General features: G+C 37.6%; 1 protein-coding gene across 1 annotated transcript in view; it reads left to right on the top strand.

Moving 5' to 3' along the window:
* trim71 (tripartite motif containing 71, E3 ubiquitin protein ligase) overlaps positions 1-18,764 on the top strand; it is a 31,053-nt gene extending 12,289 nt beyond the window's left edge. Inside the window, exons 2-4 of the mRNA XM_058746683.1 lie at positions 3,290-3,457; positions 12,504-12,638; positions 12,763-18,764. Of these exons, the coding sequence (XP_058602666.1) occupies positions 3,290-3,457; positions 12,504-12,638; positions 12,763-14,214 (1,755 nt within the window). The 3' untranslated portion in view covers positions 14,215-18,764. The remainder of the gene's footprint in view (positions 1-3,289; positions 3,458-12,503; positions 12,639-12,762) is intronic.
* Positions 18,765-20,770: the final 2,006 nt, after the last annotated feature.

Raw genomic sequence — 20,770 nt, 5'->3', positions numbered from 1 at the left:
TAGATTCTTAAAACTTTATAAACCGTTTAGTCCAGCTTCCGGTCTCTCAAGCAGGCACGTTCCTGACAAGGCGGTTGAGCGTATGATGTAGGGACGTAAGCACCGGGGAGAAGCGTGCAAAAATCTCAGTCTCCTCTTGCCTTATATCAAAATCCTCAACATTTTTCACTTGAATCTTCGTTTTAATAGTTAGTGACAGGTGTTTTGTGTTCCTTTCTCCTCTGTGCTTCCGTGTTCGTCACTCTCTCCCAGGAGCTTACTCTCGCGAGACTACGCGCTTCTCCTCGGAGCTTACGTTGCGTATTTCGCGGCGCCTACGTCATATGCTCAACCGAAGTCAGAATTGCAAGGGTGTTTTTGTCAAGCTTCTGCTTTTTGATAGATATGGAAGCCCGTTTCCACCTATAAATATAGAATGCAAAAAAGTTAATTGCGAGTTTGTCTCACAATTCTGGGTTTTTCTCGCAATTGCAAGTTTACATCTCGCAATTCTGATGTTTTTTTTTCCTCAGAATTGTGGGATACAAATTTGCAATTCTGACTTTCGATACGATACTGATACATTTTAAGGCCAGTATCGTCGATATCGATACCAATATGATACTTATAAAGTGAACTTTTTCATTTAGAAATTTAGGCTAGTAAATTATTAAATTACTAAGATTAAAAAGGGTAATGATACCCACTTTATTTTTGACATGCATTTTGACATTCTGTATGCCTTAAATGCAACTTAGTAGGTTATATTTTTGTTTAAAATGGTGGTAAAAACGTGGTTAAAATGTTTACCATCTGCAAATACTATAGTTGAACTACGGTCACTTTAGTAAAACCATATGGTTCATTTTCATTAGGGACTGCCATTCCCAAAAACATCAATGCTTTCTTAATATGATACTTTTGGGAAATGCAGTCCTGTTTGAATGCATTGTCAGAAGTGAGCTCTCTCTGTGATTTGATTGATTCTGTCTTGCAACATTTTCTTGTGTTCAGATGAGCAGGAAAATAGTTCTATCCTACACAATTATTCGCTAACATATAGGCTATTTGTCCAATTCAATGCATGCATTATTTATTTATTTTTTTTGTTAAATAAACAAAACCTCTGCTAAATAAAACACACCTTAGTATCGATATTTTTTTATTTGCGAATCGATAAACTTGTAAACTTGCAGTAGTGAGAAAAAGGTTAGAATTATGAGAGAGAAACTCGCAATTCTGAGAACATTTCCCCCTCAGAATTGGACTTTATAAATCGTAATTGTGAGTTTATTTCTTACAATTTTGAGAAGTCAGAATTGAGAGATATAAGCCCGGAATTGCGAAGGTGTATTTGTCAAGGTTTTGCCTTCCGATAGATATGGAAGCCGTTTCCGCCACTAAGTAAAAAAGATAATTGTGACTTTTTATCTCATAATTCTGACTTTTTCTCAGAATTGCATGATATGAACTCACAATTGCGAGTTGTAATGTCAGAATTGCGAGATACAAACTCGCATTTGTGAGAAAATTATTCACAATTACAAGTTTATATCCTGCTATTGTGAGAAAAACGCAGAATTGCAAGTTTATGAAATTCTAAAAGTCTAAAAGACAAATGTGCAATTACCTTTTTTGTTTGTATTTTTTATTCAGTGGCTTCCATATCTGTCCTTGTCAAAACACCATGTAAGCAACTAAAGCACAGCACATCAACAGTTTAATTTTAGTTAAATTAATAAAATGTATTTGTTGGTTTTTGGACGCTTGTGACCCTTCCCTAGTAGCTATAAAATCTGTCTAATGTGTGGTGCTTAAAACCATACATTAAAATGTATTTAGTTTTTTGTCTCTTGTCAGAGTTATATGTTCTGGGTTTGAGTGTGCTTATATAATGTAGGCTTATATGTGATAAACACGTTTCCCTATTACATGATACTGTAAACATTTATAGTCTTGGCAGTTGACCAATGTAACTGTTTATGAGCTCTATATTACAAAGAGTGGTTTTAGTGTAAGCGTGCCCTTTTCCTTTCACATACACAGATTAAATCTCACTGCTTCCTTTTCTCACTTGTTGAATTAACTGTTACATTTTATTTTATTTAGAGGAACACATTTACAATTTGGATCAACCTGCATGTCAGTGTGTATACACACACACACACACACACACACACACACACACACACACACACACACACACACACACACACACACACACACACACACACACACACACACACACACACTTCCAAGCACTAGTGATGGGAAGTCCGGCTCTTTTCTGTGAACCGGTCCTTTCAGACAGTTCGTTTCAACAAACCGGTTCACCAGGTATTTTACGCTATAACGTAATGACGTCATTCGCGATGACGTAATGACTATTGTCCCGGGCCAGGAAATACATTCAACCTATTCAAATATATAAAGTCAGTAATCATTTCTTCAGTCAGTTAAAACATCACCATGATCTGACAAGTTTCTTAAAATTAAGTTTTGCAACTAATTACCCAAATACAGGTACAAGCAGTGATGTGCTAACGAGGATGTTTTATAAGTATTGAAGATATAAAGTGAATAGATTACTTCTCATCAGCGCAGAAGCGTGATCGACATACTAGTATGCATAATCCATTACGATTTATTTATTAAATAAACTTACGTTTAGCCAGATTGGTCCCCTCATTCAAGTCCTCTGTTTACCCGCGCTCACAGCATTAGCACAGAATCAGTTTTCCAAAAGAACTAGTTTGGTTCAGACTGTGTCACAGACTTAGGCTGTCATGAAAAAAATTGCACACATGCACAGTATCATCAGATCATCGGTCTTCAGAAACCGGCTCTCGGTTGAGTGTACTGTTGGAGTGAATAACTTGGGATATTGGTCTATTTCGAGTCAGAGGGAGTGTCACGCACATTTATAAAATGAATAACTAAAGTCATTTGTGGATTAGTGCGTACTGGAGACACGAACCATTTCAAATGATTCAGTTCGATTTGGTGAACTGGTTCGACAGGTTCACTAAGAAGAACCGGTTAAATAGAATGATTCGTTTGCGAACCAGGCATCACTACCAATCACATTTTTCTCAATTTCCAACTTCTTAAATATGATGCCCAAACATCTTAATGTTTATATCTAGTCATAGTCTTCCTAAAGACATTTTCGAAGATGATTATCATCACTGATAATGATTGTCATTTGTTAGGTCTCTTGAAGGTTGCAATGTACTTCACAATCGATCACTCAATAAATTGGACTAGAAATGAGTTAATTTCACACAGTTTCTCTTGTTTTCATTCACAGGTGCTGCGTTTTTTCTGCGACAGCTGCGCCGTGCCGATTTGTAGAGAGTGCAGCTTGGGCAGACATGCGGGTCACAGTTTCACCTACCTGCAGGAAGCACTGCAGGACTCCAGAGCGCTGACCATCCAGCTGCTCGCAGACGCTCAGCAGGGCAGACAGGCTGTACAGGTTGGTGAACAACTGCAATCTCTCATAAACAGACATCAGCCCAAACACCTGCTGGGTATTTTAACAGATATTTCTTTATTTACCCTTCCTGCTGTTTTACTTGGACCTCAGTGTGTTTTACCAGGTGCAACAAGACTTCCACTCACTTTGTTTTTCTTACTCTGAATACCAAAAGTAATAAACACGGGCAATAAATAGATTAACAAATAGAATTCATTGGTTTACTGTGGTGTCTTTACAGTCCCCTGTCATTGTCAATGCTGTCATGAGTCATGTTGAGCTGTTGTCTTTGGTTCAATATACTCATAAATTTGGGGTCTTTTTTTTTTTTTTTTTTTTATTGAACGATGAAACTTTGGTAAAGGGTTAGTTCACCCAAAAATGAAAATTCTGTCATTAATTACTCACCCTCATGTCGTTCCAAACCTGTAAGACAGGGCTATTCAATTGGCGGCCCGCCAATCATCTTCATCCGGCCCGAGGAAGAGTAAGCAGGTTGCACATTCGCCTTGAATTGTTCTTGCACTAATTAGTTTGTCCACAAGGTGGCAACTCTGGCTCGGGCCAGCCAAAAATAAACAATCTGCCAGAGACCGCAACATGGCAGTTTTGACAAGTGTTTATGTGAGGGAGTTATGAGATCCACAATTCTAACGTTAGTTTAAACAAGTTTAAAGACAGTGTTATCGGTCATAACTTCTGGCAAGAAATAGCGCCGACACTGGACGAAGATTATCAAAGCAGGAAGTATAGTTTGAAAATCTGCACGTTTGGCTGTACTCATAAGCTGAGCCACTTCAGACAAGCGCACCAGCGCTTCAATGGACAAAACCACACACAATGATGTAAAAATACATGGTTTTGGTGAGTCTTAAATCAGTTATAAAATCTTAAATGACCGTAAAGATTTGGGAGAAAATTGGATGTGTGTCACATCCGCGTCATGTGCATCAGGTTTTATTAAAGAAACAGCGCTGCTTTTAAAGTGAAACCTGCTGCAGTCTGTGATTGATGTGAATCAAAGAACTAAAGAAAAAGAGAAAATCACTTGACTGCTCTGCTTGCGGATTAACTTTTGTAGCTTGAATAATCAATATAGCTTATGCATACAATTTATAGTTTATGTGAAGATTGTTTTAAGTTCACTTATAAAACGTTGTTATATTTTTCAAAGCCTATTAAATGTTAAAAAATAATCATAACATTTCAATTATACTGTAATATTAAATGGCTATAATTAATGGCTAAAATTAAAGGGAAAAAATGGATTTAATAGAGACAACAGTAACATTATTTGTATCAATGATACTTCTCCATTAACAATAGGCTAGTAAAAAGATGCCATTAAACACAATTTAAAATATACCATCTTTGTTGTTTCTATATTAATTTGGAAGTTCAGTGTGAAAATATGACAACACAATTATATGACTAGTCACATTTTTAAAATTACAGAAATGCGTGATTATTTTTTTTTATTGAATGGCAGACAGCACTAATGTTAACCTTTTATAGATGCTACTGTTGGTAATATTAGTTAATTTTACTGCTGAATATGCATTTAAATTTAATTTCCAATTTTATAGGCCCCCCAGAAAAAGATCGCGACGGCCCCCCACCCCCTTGGCCCCCTTCAAATGTTAAATTCGATAATCCGGCCCTCAAATGAAGTTAATTGAATAGCCCTGCTGTAAGACCTTCGTTCATCTTCAGAACACAAATTAAGATATTTTTGATGAAATCCAAGAGCTCTGTGACCCTCCCATAGACAGCAAGGATCCTAACACGATCAAGGCTCAGAAACGTAGCAAGGACATCGTTAAAATAATCCATGTGACATCAGTGGTTCAACCGTAATGTTATAAAGCTATGAGAATACTTTTTGTGCGCAAAGAAAACAAAAATAATGACTTCATTCAACAGTTCGTCTCCTCCACGTCACCCTATAGTACCATTTTGGAGAGTATCACATACATAAACGTATGTATATATGTATGTGTTGTTTACGCTTTGATGTGAACGTAAACAATGTGTCCGCATACATACATTGTTTACATATGTGATACTCTCCAAATTAATGTAATGACAGAATTTTCATTTTTGGGTGAACTATCCCTTTAAAAGTGACAAAGACTCTAACATTGTTACCCAGAAATTGTCAAATAAATGCTGTTCTTTTGAACTTTTTATTTTTGAAAGAATCCTAAAAAAAAAATCCTGAGCACCGTTTTCACAAAATTAAGCAAAACTGTTTTGAACACTTGATAATTAGTAATAATTATTTAAGTAATAATTAATAGTTCAACACAATTGATATGTAATGTTTCTTGAGCACCAAGTCAAAATTAAAATATTAGATTTATTTTTGGTGTTTTTGCCTTTATGATAGGACAGTTTAGATCCGACAGGAAGCTAAGTGGGAGAGAGGGGAGGGCGGGATCGGGAAACGTCCTCGAGCCAGGATTTGAACTCGGGACGCCTGTAGCACAACACTGTATGTTGGCACACAGTCCATGAGGGCTGATTTCTAAAGGATCATGTGACACTGAACATTGGAGTTCCGCCATCACAGAAATAAATTGTTTTAGAGTATTAAAATAGAAAACAGTTATTTTAAATTGTAACTATTTCACAATATTCTTTTTAAATTTTTTTAATTAATCTTTAACCCAAACCTTTGTACTGTATTGTATGCTGTTATTATGTTCTAATGAGAAAAATTATAAAACAGTCCTAGGCCTCAGTAGCTCTTCATCTACTATTGACCCTTAAAGGAATATTCCGGATCAATACAACTTAAGCTCTTTTGACTGCATCTGTGGCATGTTGTGATTACTACAAACCATTTTGACTCATCTGTGTTTTATTTTTCCTTTACAGCAGTGCATTTACAATAAAAACCAGAATAAATGTTAAAAATAAACAACAAATAATTACATTTTAATAATTCATCCATCTGGAAAGGTGGTTCCATACTTTTAAAGTTTGAATAAATTTACTGAGCGATTAAACTTGTTTTTCAAATATAACTTAAGTGCATTAATAGTAAAGCAAGTTATTATTTCTGCTTTAAACATTAACAATTAAATTACATTACTGAATTAAACAATTGCCCGATAGACGTCCAGTGTAATTTCATTCCTGTTCTATGAGTTGTTAGTCTCGAATATTCCTTTTAATGTAAATTATTTCCACATTTAATTTCAATGACAGTGGTCACTATTTTGTCACTGTGCGATTTCGGACAGTTGCAACTAAATGACTGTGAGTGAGGGTCCTTCCCTTTTGCTTTGTGGAAGTAAAGGGGTTTTTAAAAGGGGCTGTAGAATCCAGCTGACTTTCCATTAGCATCACTGTGCGTGCCACCCCCACTCAGTCTGAATGAAGAGAATAGAAGAGGAGGAGCACTGGCCCAGTGCTCGGTTACTGCCTCTATTCAGCGTCCTGATGGCCCTAGCAGGGCGGATCATTAGTCGCACACAGAGGAAATGTTTCTATTTCTCTGTCGCTCTTCAAAGAGGCACTACGGGTTAGGGGTGGGGGAGAGAACAGCACCCATTAGGGCTGTTCAAATCCATCCTTCTCCAGTGACATGGAGTCGGTTGGCAAGGAAACCCAAAAGTGAATTTGAAAGTGAAAGGCAAAGGCAGATGAGATGGGTTTCAGTTAAAGGAAGGCACTGAAAAAAGTAATGTAATGTGCTAATATTCTGTTCCAAATATAGTCTATGCGTTTACATGACAATTATCTAAACCTGTCCAGTCTTAAAGCTTCATCAGCTACACAGCATCCTCTGAAAGAGCCTGACCTGCGTTTTCATGCGCTTGATCGGCTGCTTGTTCTAGTGTGTCTCTAATCCTGTTACTGGATGGTGTAAATGGGAAGCCTCTAAACATTTATCGGTTTGAAAGCACATGCAGGGTTTAACAATGGCTTCAGCCTGGGGTCATAATCTCTATTCTGGAAGCACGCTGCCCATGAAGGGCCTGCTCCATAACCAGCCCCTGACAGCTTCTTTCTTAGCGCTACATAATCTCATTTGCTGGATTTTAGCCTGTTATTTTGCAGCTGCTTATTTCAAATCACCCCATTCCTGTGTCTGACTCTTGATTGGTTTGCACTTTTGTGATTGACATCTCAATCTCAGAATGGAGATAATATTTTAGTTAGAGGACATTTGTAAATATGGAAGAGGGATAGAACTTTAACAGTGCAAAGTATCAACCTTCAAAAAATATATGTGTGTATGTATATATGTGTGTATGTATATATGTGTGTATATATGTATGTGTGTATACAGGTGCTGGTCATATAATTAGAATATCATCAAAAGTTGATTTATTTCACTAATTCCATTAAAAAGTGAAACTTGTATATTATATTCATTCATTACACACAGACTGATATATTTCAAATGTTTATTTCTTTGAATTTTGATGATTAGAGCTTACAGCTCATGAAAGTCAAAAATCAGTATCTCAAAATATTAGAATATTACTTAAGACCAATACAAAGAAAGGATTTTTAGAAATCTTGGCCAACTGAAAAGTATGAACATGAAAAGTATGAGCATGTACATCACTCAATACTTAGTTGGGGCTCCTTTTGCCTGAATTACTGCAGCAATGCAGCGTGGCATGGAGTCGATCAGTCTGTGGCACTGCTCAGGTGTTATGAGAGCCCAGGTTGCTCTGATAGTGGCCTTCAGCTCATCTGCATTGTTGGGTCTCTCATCTTCCTCTTGACAATACCCCATAGATTCTCTATGGGGTTCAGGTCAGGCGAGTTTGCTGGCCAATCAAGCACAGTAACACTATGGTCATTGAACCAGCTTTTGGTACCTTTGGCAGTGTGGGCAGGTGCCAAGTCCTGCTGGTAAATGAAATCAGCATCTCCATAAAGCTTGTCAACAGAAGGAAGCATGAAGTGCTCTAAAATTTCCTGGTAGATGGCTGCGTTGACTGTGGACTTCAGAAAACACAGTGGACCAACACCAGCAGATGACATGGCAGCCCAAATCATCACAGACTGTGGAAACTTCACACTGGACTTCAAGCAACATGGATTCTGTGCCTCTCCACTCTTCCTCCAGACTCTGGGACCTTGATTTCCAAATGAAATGTAAAATTTACTTTCATCTGAAAAGAGGACTTTGGACCACTGAGCAACAGTCCAGTTCTTTTTCTCCACAGCCCAGTTAAGATGCTTCTGACATTGTCTCTGGTTCAGAAGTGGCTTGGTAGCCCTTTTCCTGAAGACGTCTGAGCGTGGTGACTCTTGTTGCACTGACTCCAGCTTCAGTTCTCTCCTTGTGAAGCTCTCCCAAGTGTTTGAATCTGCTTTGCTTGACTGTATTCTCAAGCTTGAGGTCATCCCTGTTGCTTGTGCACCTTTTCCTACCCAAATTCTTTCTTCCAGTTAACTTTGCATTTAATATGCTTTGATACAGCACTCTGTAAACAGCCACACCTTTCAGTAATGACCTTCTGTGACTTACCCTCTTTGTGGAGGGTGTCAATGTTCGTCTTCTGGATTGTTGCCAAGTCAGCAGTCTTCCCCATTATTGTGGTTTCAAAGAACAAGAGATACCCAGAATTTATACTGTAGGGATGGTCATTTATTTAAACTCAAATATAAATATTCTAATATTTTGAGATACTGATTTTTGACTTTCATGAGCTGTAAGCTTTAATCATCAAAATTCAAAGAAATAAACATTTGAAATATATCAGTCTGTGTGTAATGAATGAATATAATATACAAGTTTCACTTTTTGAATGGAATTAGTGAAATAAATCAACTTTTTGATGATATTCTAATTATATGACCAGCACCTGTATGTGTGTGTATATGTGTGTACTGTGTATGTTTGTATATATAAATACACACACATGCATGTATATATTTAAGGAAAATGTTATGTTTATAATATAAATTATATGAATATAAATATATACATGTAAATATTTTCTAAATATATACTGTATGTGTGTCTTCATATATACATAATAAATATACACAGTACACACACGTTATGTACACAAACTTTTATTTTGGATGCAATTCATCATTATTAATCGTTGTCCAGCACTAATACTATAATTTACTAATATACAACTGATTATTAACTAGTGGGAAGGAAATGCAATTTTGAAAAATAATAGGCTGTACCACAGGTACATACTAACAAAAAGTAACCATTTGAGGGACTCTATATAGTTTTTAAATATTTAGATCAGACAAGATGTATATAATGTAACGGCATTTAGCTAACTATTTTGCCACAAAGAGATTTCAGTGCAGGGAGTCAAATTGATTGATTTATTAATTGGTCATTGTGTGCCTGAAAAGCTTGGAAAATTGATTGTTGTTCTATCTTGCATTGTTGTAAATGCACTAAAGATTATATAGGTTGAAGAGCCCTGGACCCTTTGAACTTTAAATTTGGCTCAGGTTAGGTAATCTACTCCACTCTAAATGGCATTCTTTCCCACACCTTTTTTTTTTTTTCTTTTAATGGATAAACCCCTTAACCCAGGTCATGTGACCAACAAGTCCTTTATTTCCTCTCATTGTGTGATTTATCATCCGTGATCTTTGAAATGTGACACAAGTGTGGAGCTAATGGTGACAAAAAAAGAAAAAAGATACTTCCAAGTTGAGAGGGCACAGCTGAGTTTTGATCTTTCAGGATCACTTAAATAGATTAAAGTGGAATTCCTGAAAGCAGTTTAATTTAGATGTATATTACGATGCTGATTGTTAGATTAGTGGGCAGTTTAGATGTGAGCTGACATGCATAGGTAGGGCTGTGGACAAATCACTGTTTAAGCAAATATTTGAGGTCATTGTACCCAAGATAGACCTTTTATCCCTCTTGTGTAACATCACAAAGGATGCCCTCATGCATTCTTGGATCCTTTCAAATTAAGACATTAACATATGTTATATTATATTTTTAGACATTTGATTGATGCAGGTGAGATTTTATTTATTTATTCATATTTAGACTTTCTAGCAGTAGTTTTATATCCTTTTTTTTTTATCCTGCAATTTAAATTTTAAACAAAATGTATTAGTAGCCACTGGCTCCTAAAACTGTGTCCTAGAATTGAAATTACTTAAGTTTTCCAGATCCAAATTTAAATGTCACAAATTAGGGTCTGCACGATACTGGATAAACTGACATTGCGATATCTTTTTTTTTTTTTTTCTTTCTTTCTTTCTGCGATTTCTATATTGCGATTTGTAGAAATATAGAAATGTTCATCAAATTGTCTTTGAATTGCTCAAAAATTAAATAATTATAGAATAACTGGGGTGATTTTCTAGGCATCTTTGTAGAAAATAAATATAATAAAAAATATATAATTAATACTTTTTTGCCTTATTTTATTTTTAACACATTAGTTGACTCACCTTATTCGCTATCAATTCAGGAAAATAAAGGATCTAATATGTTATGATATTAATAATAAATGTTGCTTCTTACCCTAAAATAAGGGAGCTGTACTAGAGATCTGCACTTGAGCGGAACGGATTTTTCAGTCCTAATCCCGCCTGCTTCCGCCCCCCGCCCGCACCTGCAGAAATGTTATCTCTTCCTACTCCCGCCCACAACATTCATGTTTTGTCCCGCTCCCGCCCGCCAAAGCCCACATAAAAGTAATATAGATTTTTTTCAGTACATCGATGAAATTTACATAAAATAATACCAGTTATTTTTAACAGAAAAGCAAAGCATAGACTGCTGGTCTCTAGTGCAGTCTTTCCATATAACTGATGATGCATTTCTTTTTGCGACTAAATCTTTCATTTTGGTGCTTTTTTCCCATTCCTCGCTCATTTCGCCATGCGCAGCAGAGACTGCATGTCAAAAATGTGAAACAGCAAACTTGTGCTTTAGTTTTTTTAAGAACCCTTAAATCAGAATTAATTACTTTATATCAGGCAAATATAGAACACAAATATGTATGTTTTGCCCTGCATCGCACCTCCTGCTATGTGACTGTTGCGCATTTGCACATCGCGATGTCGATGCTGAAACGATGTATCGTGCAGCCCTACTATACATTTTTAAACACAATATACCATGACAACCTAAAGAACATAAACCCTGTTCAAACGTGTTGATGGATGAATAGATTTAGACATTTAGGTTCAGAGTCAACCAGCATAGTTCCTCTCCCCTTCTGTAGTGAATCCATGCACTGTTGTAAGAAAAATCTCCATATTTCAAATGTAATAAACACTTTTCTCTCACTTCTGCTGACTGTTGTACGCGGAAGCCGTTCCGGCGGATGACGTAGGGCGTATGCGTCACGTGGATATGCTAGTCTCGCGAGTTTGTTTACAAGAGCAAAGGAAGCAAAGTTTCCTTACTTTAGCATAGTAAAACCAGTCTCCTCTTGGCGTATATCGAAATCCTCCATTTTTTTTTTACAAATCCTTGGTTTGTACTTCTAATTCATGACCGGCATTTTGTTTTGTTCTCTCTGTGTTCGTCACTAATCACGCAACGCCGTCGTCCTACGTCATCTGCCAGAACGGCTTCTGTGTACCACAGTTAAATGAAGTGAGAGAGAAGTGTTTATTACGTTTGAAATATGGATATTTTTCTTACAAAAACGCATGGATTCGCTACAGGAGGCCTTTATTCACCCCCCGGAGCTGTGTGAGGCACGTTTTATTATGGATGCGTGCGCTTTATTTAACGTCTTTTGAACTGTTGAACAGAAACACCCACCCACTGCAGTGATAACGCTTGGAATCATTTTGGGGTGAACTAACCCTTTAATGAATCCATAAATCATGACAAAGTTTTTGGTTCTCTTGCTACTGTGTTTAAATTGTTGCAGATTTGTATTTATGTCCTTCTGGTAAAGTTCAGTCATGGTCTGTGGCTCTGTAGCTGTTCATGGAGGCAACTATATTGCACAATCATCTATTTTGTGTGCAGCCATGTTTTTTTTCTCATTTCTAAGTGAACTGAAATGTCCTCACAAGATTGCATGTGTCTAAGCCATGTCTTTAAATTTTCTTTCAGCTGAGCATCGAGAAAGCCCAGGCTATTGCTGAACAGGTAGAGCTGAAGGCTAAGGTTGTTCAGTCAGAAGTAAAAACCATCACTCTTCGTCACAAGAAAGCTCTGGAGGAACGTGAGTGTGAGCTGCTCTGGAAGGTGAATGAAAGAACAAACATTAATTCATGGAGAAACGACTACCTTTTGAAAGTCTGTCTGCATATTTTAGTATGAAAAAAATCACTTTTTGTAACATCAGGAACTCTTTTTGTTTCCTGCACAGGTGGAGAAGATTCGCCAGGTGAAGGCAAAATCACTTTACCTGCAGGTTGAGAAACTACACCAGAATCTCACCAAGCTGGATAGTACTATCGCCACAGTGACGCAGGTTCTAGAAGAAGGCCGTAGCATAGATGTCCTGCTAGCACGAGAGCACATGCTAAATCAGCTACAGGAGCTTAAATCCCTCCGCTGCATCCTACAGCCCCAAGAAGACGATCGCATTATGTTCACCCCTCCAGACCAGGCTCTTCTGATTGCCATCAAGTCCATGGGCCTCATTAGCAGCGGAGCCTTCGCCACAGCTTCCAAAGCTCACGGTGAAGGCCTCAAGAGAGCATTGCAAGGAAAGCTAGCTTCCTTTACCGTCGTAGGGTATGATCATGACGGTGAGCCTCGGTTGTCCGGTGGTGACAGCGTCTCGGTTGTGCTTATGAGTCCGGATGGTAATCTGTCCAGCGCAGAGGTTTCCGACCACCAAGATGGAACGTACACAGTCAGCTATCTGCCCAAGAGCGAGGGTGAGCATTTGCTCTCAGTGCTTATATGCAATCAGCACATTGAGGGAAGTCCTTTCAAAGTGATGGTCAAATCTGGTCGCAGTTACGGCAGTGTAGGCCTGCCCATTGTATCTTTCGGGGGAGAGGGTGATGGGGATGGCCAGCTGTGTCGGCCTTGGGGCATCTGCGTGGATAAGGAGGGCTATGTGGTGGTCGCTGACCGAAGCAACAACCGTGTGCAGATCTTCAAGCCTTGTGGCACGTTCCACCACAAGTTTGGCACTTTGGGTTCTCGACCGGGCCAGTTTGACCGCCCTGCTGGGGTCGCCTGTGACAGCCAGAGGAGAATCATTGTGGCAGATAAGGACAATCACCGCATCCAGATCTTCACCTTTGATGGTCAGTTTCTTCTCAAGTTTGGCGAGAAGGGAACCAAAAATGGACAGTTCAACTACCCATGGGATGTGGCTGTCAACTCTGAAGGCAAGATCCTGGTTTCGGATACACGCAACCACCGCGTGCAACTCTTTGGACCTGACGGGACTTTCCTCAACAAATACGGATTTGAAGGTGCCCTCTGGAAACATTTTGATTCGCCTCGCGGCGTGGCCTTCAATCAGGAAGGCCACCTCGTTGTGACCGACTTCAACAATCATCGCCTGCTTGTCATCAGGCCCGACTGCCAGTCAGCACGCTTCCTCGGGTCTGAGGGAACCGGAAATGGCCAGTTCTTGCGGCCGCAAGGCGTCGCTGTGGACCAGGAGGATCGTATTATCGTGGCCGACTCCCGCAACCATCGCATTCAGGTGTTCGAACCCAACGGCAACTTTTTATGCAAGTTTGGGACACACGGTAACGGCTTCGGGCAAATGGATCGCCCCTCGGGTATAGCGGTTACCCCAGATGGAATGATCGTGGCTGTGGACTTTGGAAACAACCGAATCCTCATGTTCTGACCTTTTAAGGTTTGAAATACAAAACTGTAGCCGTGGAAAAATAGAAAAGGAGATTTTGCACATCTATCAGGAGCAAATGCAGTTTGATTTAGCGAGGTGACAAGAGTTGTAGAGACTTTATAGTTTTGTACGATTCACAGTGATCGTGTAACTCCAAATGCTTGCTGTTACAGCACACAGTTTTGGCTGCTGCAAGCTGAGAGTGTTTTGCTCTTGGTATGTGTCTTCAAATCTCTCTCTTTTTTTTTTTTTCTTTTTTTTTCTCAGGGAATTTCTTGCATTCTTGAAATATTTTCTCTCTGCATTACACCTACCTCATCTAGCTAATGTATGAATGTACTCACGTTTGTGCAGAGACCTAGTCCGTGAAGTTTTATAAAGAAACGTCTACCTCAGTGTTTTTTTTTTTTCTTTCGTAGAATGTGAGGACAAAAAAAAAACTAAACAAAATGAAGCAATGTTTGGGTATTTGCACAGTTCGCACAATTTTTTCCTGATTCTTACTGTGCACAGAACGCAAGTTATATCCCTGAATGTTTCTCATAACGATTGATAAAAACAAAGCTGCATGTTTTTGGCAGAAACATTAGGATAACGTTTTGATATATCTACTGCTATGTTTTCTTTTTTGAATTTTGTGTACATTTTAAATCAGACTTCATCTTTATCTCGTACCTCATCTAAACCTTATACCTCATTTACTGTATTATACCTCTGGGTCCATGAGCCTCATTACATTTACCTCACTTTATGGTCTTTGAAATATTTGAAAATTATGCAAGCAGTTACCAAAAATTATTGTTGAATAACTGATGAAAGAGACTGCTAAATTAGACAAATTATCTGAATTTAGTAATTTAATAAGACCCTCATGATGTAATCAAGAGTTTTGCTCTGACTATGAGAAATGCAACTGCAGAAGAACAGATACCGTGATTATTTTAAATGATACGAGAGTGAATTGGAGGCTGTTCTTTAAAGAAGATCTTCAGATCTGTTTTATTTTTGGGGAGGGACAAATTGAAAGAATGTAGACACTAAATGGAATATCTAAGTGTAAAAATGACCTAGCCCTTATTTTTGTGTGTCTATAGTTTTGTTTTCTTTTTCATATTCAGAATTTAGGCAAGGTAAAGTTGATCGACACAACTGGCAAACAAGGATATAATCCAGTTCCTCTCAGACTAAAGAATTTTTTATTATTTTATATATATAGATATATATTCTTTCAACACTGAGGCCAAGTTCATAAGAGTCTCATTACAACCAGCTGCATTAGATCACAAGTTGCTTTTTGTTGTTCTATTGATTACAGCATGGCCTACAGTGCTTCCTGTGCCCATTTAAGAAAGATCCCCAGGGAGACTATTCACTCCGTCAGTGTAACATCAATTGAAAACACTTAGAATCAATTGAGCCCAGTTTGAAATTGGATAGTTTGTGCCTGACTTGTGGGTAACCACTTTAAAGTGTTGTTTGCTTCTGTGTTCAATTGATTAAAAGGAAAAAAAAGAGGAAGCAAAGCATTTGGGGAAAAGAAAAAAATATATATGAATATAAAGCACTGGTATACAGCAGAACAAAAGCACATGGCTCTCCCATTATAGTCTGCTCGAACTTCTCATTGAAGTTTATGACCGACAGCAAAGTGTATGCCACCAATGTTGTCATAACTCAAAATTAGAATCATTAATCACAAAAATACACAATTTTTTTTCCTTTCTGGTATTAAGTGGCCCATGAGAATTTGTATGTTCCTGTTCTTGCAAGCACCATGTGTGTGTTTTTGGATATTTTGAAGTGGGTGAGCTTTATACGAACTTCTTTCTGAATGTGTGCGGTACCGCCTCGTTCGTACATGTGTGTGGCAGGCCCACTTACAGAACCAGAATTGTAATATTAACCTTTGGGGTTAATTTGCATGACCGTTTCAGTTTTACACTTTAGGTAACATTAAAATCTGAAAATTGTGGGAGAGCTGGACGACCTATTGGAAAGTGGTCATGATGATTTGCCCCGCCGTTTTCTTGTAGGCTGCAGTTATCTTGTGTCCTATCATGAGTATTAACGTGCTTGCATGTAGTTACCTGTGCCTTTTGTGATGTTAGATAAATGGGAATTGAATGTCTTTGCCAATGGGTGACTATAGGAAATAGGCATGTGCCAAAACTGCTTCTGAAAGTCACGGATGCGTTGAGCATTTGCTTTTCATTTATAAAGTGGATCGTTCTCAGACTTTTTTCTTTGTGTATTACCTCATTATAAACAAAATATTGACTTCAAATTGTGGATCATCAGGCATATTTATGTTGGAGATATGTTAAGTATGATAATGTTGCGTTTTACGCATGGTAAGAGTGGAGAGTAGGCAGTTAGATTTCTGAAAATTGATAGACATCTGCACATTAGATGATAATAGACAAATAAAAGGACCAGCATGGGTGACGGAAGCCCGTTTGATGAGCTTATGCAATAACAAATGAAAGATTTGCTGCTTCCACCAACACATCTTCCCTGTCATACAGTATTAATATCATATTTGATCTGATGAATATTAAGCTGCAAAGTTTTCTCCCTGAATCCCTGCTCTCTTTGAGAGGAAACTTTAAATGTATATTTTTGCATGCTGTTAAGGTCCTTGTAGACGGGTGGATGTAAAATATGGATGTTGGAAAACAAGGGGAGGGAGGAAGAAAAAAAAAAGTATAATGCACCAAAAAAAAAAAAGAGCGTATATCGTTTGTTAGCTTGTGGTGAGTGGTTGACTATATGATTGTATTATTTCTAGATAGCTTTACAGAGTAAGGTACCTCGTTGAGCTTCATTCAGATGCCTTACCACAGCTCCTTAGCTTTTGGAATCGAATCAGAACTGGAAAACTGCCAAAGACCTCATTCAAATGAAACCTCAGTGTATGTGGATGTATTTATAAAACGATTTTTCACATTTGCCCAAAGATTTATACATTTGGCATTGATCATTCTTGTATTTTGACATAAAGGTGAAACGCTCCTAGAACACGTCCCTGGACGTTGGCTTTTGTGTGTAACACGAGTTTTTGAGCAGGTGCCCTACAGGACCAAAGATGGAGAAATGTTTGAATCCAGCTCCCACAGTTCCCAATGAAAACTGATCTCTAACTGTGTGGTGGTAGAGTTTCATTTGACAAAGGAGTCGGGCAGCCATTTTGTGGGTTGTGGCGACCCAAGTGAGATCAGTACCGAAAAAGCCACTATGTATAACCCCTTTAGCAGTGATTTGGACACTATTAAAAGTGTAACTTCTACTTTGAGAGACAATTTACTTTTTAGGACTGATACTATATGTCATCTAGTTACTATGTGGCTCATTGGACATGAAAGTCAATGTTATCAAACTCAGTCAGTGTCTTTGAATTTCAGATCATTGCAAATTTTTGTGTCTTTCTTTCTTGTTTCCTTTTTTTTTTTTTTGGACCTCCGGTCTCTAATTGTACGGGTTTTGTCACCATTTCTGGTGTATTCCAGCTTATGACTTCTTCCTTACTGGGGAAAAACAGAAAATGTAAGTTCAGAATTGTGTGGTCATAGACCCTTTTATGATTGTATTATCTTATGAAAAAAAAAAAAAAAGAGATGTGTATACACACATTAAAACAACTCAGGTAGCTTTGTAGAGATTTGATTAAAATTCAATATTTGTTTCATACAGTTTGATAGTGAATCCTTTGTTAGTACCTCATGAGCTTTTGTGTGTTGTTTTGTTGGTAAAAATGCTGTTATTGAATTCCATGGGATCCTTTTCAACCATGTCACAGTTAATAGTCAGTGAGGGGGTGAACAGTTCATAACCTTTACAACAGCATGTCTCAGTTTTCCGTTCTTCACAAAGTCTTAACTTGATCTTATTCAATTAAACCTCACGTAACTAAAGGAATCGTTTTACATATATTATGATAAAAGTGTTTGCGTCCAAAGGCTGCTTCAAAATTCATTGCCTTTTGATGATAGGTTTTGAAAAATAGGTTTTCAAGAACACTGAGGGCAACAGTCTGTCTCAAAATTAGAATTATAGTGATAATAGATGTTTAGACTCCATGTCCCAGCACTGAAATTTGATATTTACATCAATACTTTCCAAACCCCTGAAGTCGCTGTGAGACAGGCTAAGCAAAGAGGTGTGAAGAGATTCAAAGTTCTGAGCTGGAATCAGTTTTGCCTTTTTAAAATACAATGATTAGGGTAGAATCAAAGTAGCAAATGCTGATTCCAGGTCAGTTATCCTCTCAGGTGGATGATTTTGGTTTAGGAGCCCTCCAAGAGGCCCACTAGTCTCTCCAACTCTTTCATAACCCGCACCATCCCACCATCAATCACCCCCTCAACCAAAGCAACAGAACAGTCATTTATTACTTTCTGAATAAGGCTGATGAGACTATATGAAATATGTAGTGGTCTACAGGCTTGTTCAGTTGTCTTTGTGGACTTTAAACATTTCCTATGCATTTTTTTTTTTTTTTTTTTAAATGTTTGGTTGTTTACGATTTAAATAAAGTACCTCTTTGGATCCTGTATTTGTGGTGAGTGTTTTTACTTTATTAAAGTATAAGCAACAAATAAAAATAATCCTTATGTTATGCATTTTTATGCAAGTAGTCTGCTACACTTGTACAGCTCTCACTGACTTACATTACAAACTATCAGAATGTTATCTTTCTTTTTTGGTCATACAAATATTAGCAACTGCACCAAATTGCAGATAATTATTTTATATACTTTAGCTGTACAAAAACTGTTATGCTGCTTGTTGCAAACTGGAATTTGTAATCGTATATAATCAAACACTGCTTTGAAGTGCAAATGAGTTTACTGGAGCCTGTACCATGAAGCCGGTTTAGCTGGCTAGCCCGGTATGTTTCAGTTTAGTTTGCACCAATCTTGGGTTTTAGGTACCATGAAAGTGGCTTGGTTGTTAGCGGTGTTCACTGCCGTAATAACTTGCACTCCACAGCTAACCTGCTCCGGGGCAGGTTATGATCTGGGTAAGAGATGTCAAACTGAAATTGGACCAATCACATGTGAGCAAAGTGATGTCTTGACGCAAAAAAAAAAGTCACTCCCCCAGTTTATCTTCCTCCAAACTAAAGGTCACTATGTAGTAAAAGAATTTATAAAATAAAAACAAAATTGACTGGCTTTAATGATAATCACTATTTATTATTTTATATGATTAAGTAATTATTATATGATTTATATTATTATTAATCATCTATGCACAAGCAATTTTAGTTCTACAATAATTATAAAGCATTTAACTTTAATATTAATATACACAGATCATGTGTAATATAAATAAGCTGTACAATAAGCATATAACCCTTACAGTTTTTTTTTTTCAACTGCTTACAAACAAAATCTTTACTTGTCACACAATTTCTGAAAGCTGACACTCAGACAGCAGAACCACACACCAACTCTGCAAAACCATATACTAATTCTCGTCCTTTGACTCCGTTTTCAATTTCTAAAAAAACACAATTCTCTATGCAGCACACAAAAATCTAACAGGAATTAATATTATGGCATCCAGTGCTTCATTTTGCAAGAGATGTGAGGCATTTTGCATTTTGTGTGTGCAATTCTTGGATTTGTGTGTAAAGTTTTGAAAAAAAAAGAGGCAAAGTTTTGAAAATGTAAGCAGTTAAAAAAAAAAAAAAAACTGTAAAAATGACTATACTGTAATAATATAGTCTCTATCGCTATATATTACTAACTATATAAACCAACTTAAGTTTCACTTGTGACTGCACTGATAGAGCAAGACTATTTTGTCCTCTCTCATGGACAAGTGCTTTCTTCTGTGTAAATGCATTTAAATTCCTCATATTCTTCAATCTCTTAACCTTTAGCAAAAGAGTTTTGGATCTCGCTTGCTGTCTTGAGAGAAGTGAATCACACTTGCTCTGTGTTGTCATTGCTCAAGTGCATGCACCCCACAAACTCCGGATCAAAGCCTGAGTTGACAAAGAAAGTTGACGATTAGCATCATGGTACCAACAAAGCCGGATTGGAGTGATTTGGTTTTGTCAACTCCAGACTAATTCTGTAACTCTGAATTTGTTCATCTACCATCATGGTACAGGCCCCTGGTCTTGTTATTTACTTATAGAGTAATGAATCGGAAATCTTCACCCCCCCAGCTCTTTATGTATTGTGTTTCCTTCTGGAGCATCAGTGAATATAGTTGTTCGAGTCCCTCGGTGTGAAAAGATGGATTTCAAAATCATAGTCACTGCTGGAAAGGGTTCAAATATGCAGGAAAACTGAAGAATCTGCAGGAGGTTTTTCTGAAGAACAGTGCTCTGTTGATTTTGCTGAGTTGGATGTGTTCCTAGGTCAACATATTTTGTTGACACTGGAACAACATTTTAATCCAAAAATTTAGTCTTGACCATATCCCTACACCTAAACCTAACCTTAACCATGAGTAATCCCTAAAATCAGAGGAAATGATAGATGAATGACACTGATGTCCAAGCACCAAACGCTGATTGTAAGCCTAAACTTCACAAAAACTA

Source organism: Onychostoma macrolepis, chromosome 16 (assembly GCF_012432095.1).
Source record: "Onychostoma macrolepis isolate SWU-2019 chromosome 16, ASM1243209v1, whole genome shotgun sequence".
Classification (NCBI taxonomy): domain Eukaryota; kingdom Metazoa; phylum Chordata; class Actinopteri; order Cypriniformes; family Cyprinidae; genus Onychostoma; species Onychostoma macrolepis.
The sequence above is the reverse complement of the archived record's forward strand: the minus strand, read 5'-3'. Positions and strand labels throughout refer to the sequence as shown.